Genomic DNA, 2390 nt, shown 5'->3' on the forward strand with positions numbered 1-2390 from the left:
CATGTTGAAGTGTGAAAGCTGCAATGCTTCCTTAATCATTAATCCACGTAGTGCTCTGAGTGTTTTCATTGCCTTGAAGGTCAGTTTGAATGTTTAGTCACTATATAACCACAAGCTAACATTTATTTTTGTTTCTGTTATAGTTTTACATGAAGTATTTAGAATAAGAGTAAGCTAAATATCTGCTACCTTCCCACAGTTCATTTTGAAATCACCTGTGACATCTGCACTCTGAATCCATAACTTTAGTTTCTGCCTCTGTCCTTTACCTCTGCCTGTCTTTAAATATCTCCAAGTACTAATAATAAATGTTGCTCTAAATGCTGTAGGAAGCTCCGGTTTTCTGGCTGCTTGTGCATCAGAGATCAACCCATTTAGGATTGGGAAATGATCACAGGCACTTTTTTTTTTTTCTTTTTTTCGTTTTTAGATAAAAAGATGTTAAAAAAGCTACAGTGGTCATATTAGGCCGCGTATTTGCAGGTATTATACCTGAACTCATCAAAGAGGACAATCAGACAATACATTGATTAACACTAATAATAATGAGGTTATAAGGCATCAGCAAACTAGGGCTTTTACTAACCTGCTCAGGAGTGACTTTAACTCCAGATCTGGAGAAGAAGGAGAACCTTTTTGGTGGAAATGTTCAACCTGAATATTATTCTCCATGTCTTGGTTTTTAGGTTAGAAGGGCAGATGTATCTGTTTACAGAAAAGCTGCATTTACCGTAATTTTCGGACTATTAGCCGCACCTGAATATAAGCCGCAGAAGCTAAATTGCATGATTTGTACATATACAAGCCGCACCGGACTATAAGCTGCAGGTTTTTTAGGTTTAATTACCATATGGTTCGTGCACAGAGAGGATTGTTGGGAAAGAGGCAACTGTTTGGGGGAAGCTCCTATTTATTAACATTTCAACACAATTGAAATGAGACAATTCTTCCTGCTGGCGTCTCCAACGTCTCACCATTGACTCGTTGATTCCAAGGTTACGTGCAGCGGTTCTATTTCCTTCGTTTACTGCCAAATTGACTGCTTTGTCTCTGAGTCTGCTTCCGGAGGACGTCCTCATTCCTGCGCGCGGCTACTTGTGTGTTGAAGCAAATGTGACGTCAACATGGTGGATGGTAAAATCCATAGATTTAGGTACCGTATTACCCTAGTGGCTGTTAGCTGTACAAGTCCATAGATAAGCCGCAAGGTTGAAAAATGGGGAAAAAGTCGCAGCTTATAGTCCGAAAATTACGGTAAACTTGGTTTAAACATTTAGTAGCTAATTAGGTGGTGGTAATTAGGTAATTCTGTGGGCAGCTTGTTGCATCTCTATTCTATTGAAGGATTTTCTATGACATGTAATGGTATCTATTTGATCTCTTTGTTTCCACTCAGATCTGTGAGCAGATTCTGATTCTGTGCCTCAGGGAGCTGTTTGAATTCAGATTCATGCAGACCGATCCCAACTGGTCCAACTTCTTCTATGATCCTCAAATTCATAAGGTTGGTTAAACCCGACTGGCACTGGAGGAGAAACACTCGCGACGTCTCTGTGTCACCGGGATGACTGGCTGTCTGCTTGTGGTGTTTTCAGGTCGCGCTGCTGGACTTCGGAGCGTCGCGTGGATTTGACAAGAAATTCACAGACACATACATTGAGGTAAGGAGCTGTGGGCATATAACGTTTTCTTCTTTACATCAGGACTTTTTCTGAACACGTTTTAAAATTCTAATCAGAAGAAATTTATTGAATAAGTGGGTAAACGTTTAAAATGATTTACTGCAAAACAAAAATATAGTTACTTCCAGAAGAGAAAGCACAGCAGCCTGAAATAACCTCTCACTCCTGTACAAAATGTGCTTTGGTAAGATTTATGTCATTGAATTTGACAATAATCAACCTGATCTGCAACTGTAATAAGTGAAGTGTGGATTAGTTTGTTTAAAACTGCCTGATAAATAACCTATTCTCAACGCTTCTGCATGTTTGTCTCCTTGTCTCAACATTTTTATTTGGCATTAAATGTTCGATACGCATTACTCTGCTGGGGTGATAAAGAGAGCCTCAGGAATCACACTTTCTTCTTGCTTTAATTGGTGAATCATGTGGACAGCAGACTCCATTGTTTGGGTCTGAATCCTCAGGAACGAGCTGCGCTGTTTGGAAAGTGAAACAGGAACAACCAGGCGTCTGTTAGAGTTGAATGGTTTTATCAGATGATGGGGGCACCAACACTAACACTTAGGGATGCACGATATTGGGATTTTGGCCGATATATTTTAAAACTCATGTTGCCAATAACCGATATCGATACCGATGTTAAAGCTGGACAAAAATAAGTAGTCATTGAAAATAGCAGTTTTGTTATCCATTTCTGACACTTTGAAA

At 39.5% G+C, this 2390-nt stretch overlaps 1 protein-coding gene across 1 annotated transcript in view; it reads left to right on the forward strand.

The window, feature by feature from the left end:
- The window catches only part of LOC107091604 (atypical kinase ADCK3, mitochondrial-like), a 29775-nt gene that overhangs the window by 20100 nt on the left and 7285 nt on the right, over positions 1-2390 (forward strand). The window contains exons 12-13 of the mRNA XM_015385624.1: positions 1397-1504; positions 1596-1661. Coding sequence (XP_015241110.1) covers positions 1397-1504; positions 1596-1661 — 174 coding nt within the window. The remainder of the gene's footprint in view (positions 1-1396; positions 1505-1595; positions 1662-2390) is intronic.

The sequence above is a fragment of the Cyprinodon variegatus genome, unplaced genomic scaffold (assembly GCF_000732505.1).
Source record: "Cyprinodon variegatus isolate N-32 unplaced genomic scaffold, C_variegatus-1.0 Scaffold344, whole genome shotgun sequence".
NCBI classification, from domain to species: Eukaryota; Metazoa; Chordata; class Actinopteri; order Cyprinodontiformes; family Cyprinodontidae; genus Cyprinodon; species Cyprinodon variegatus.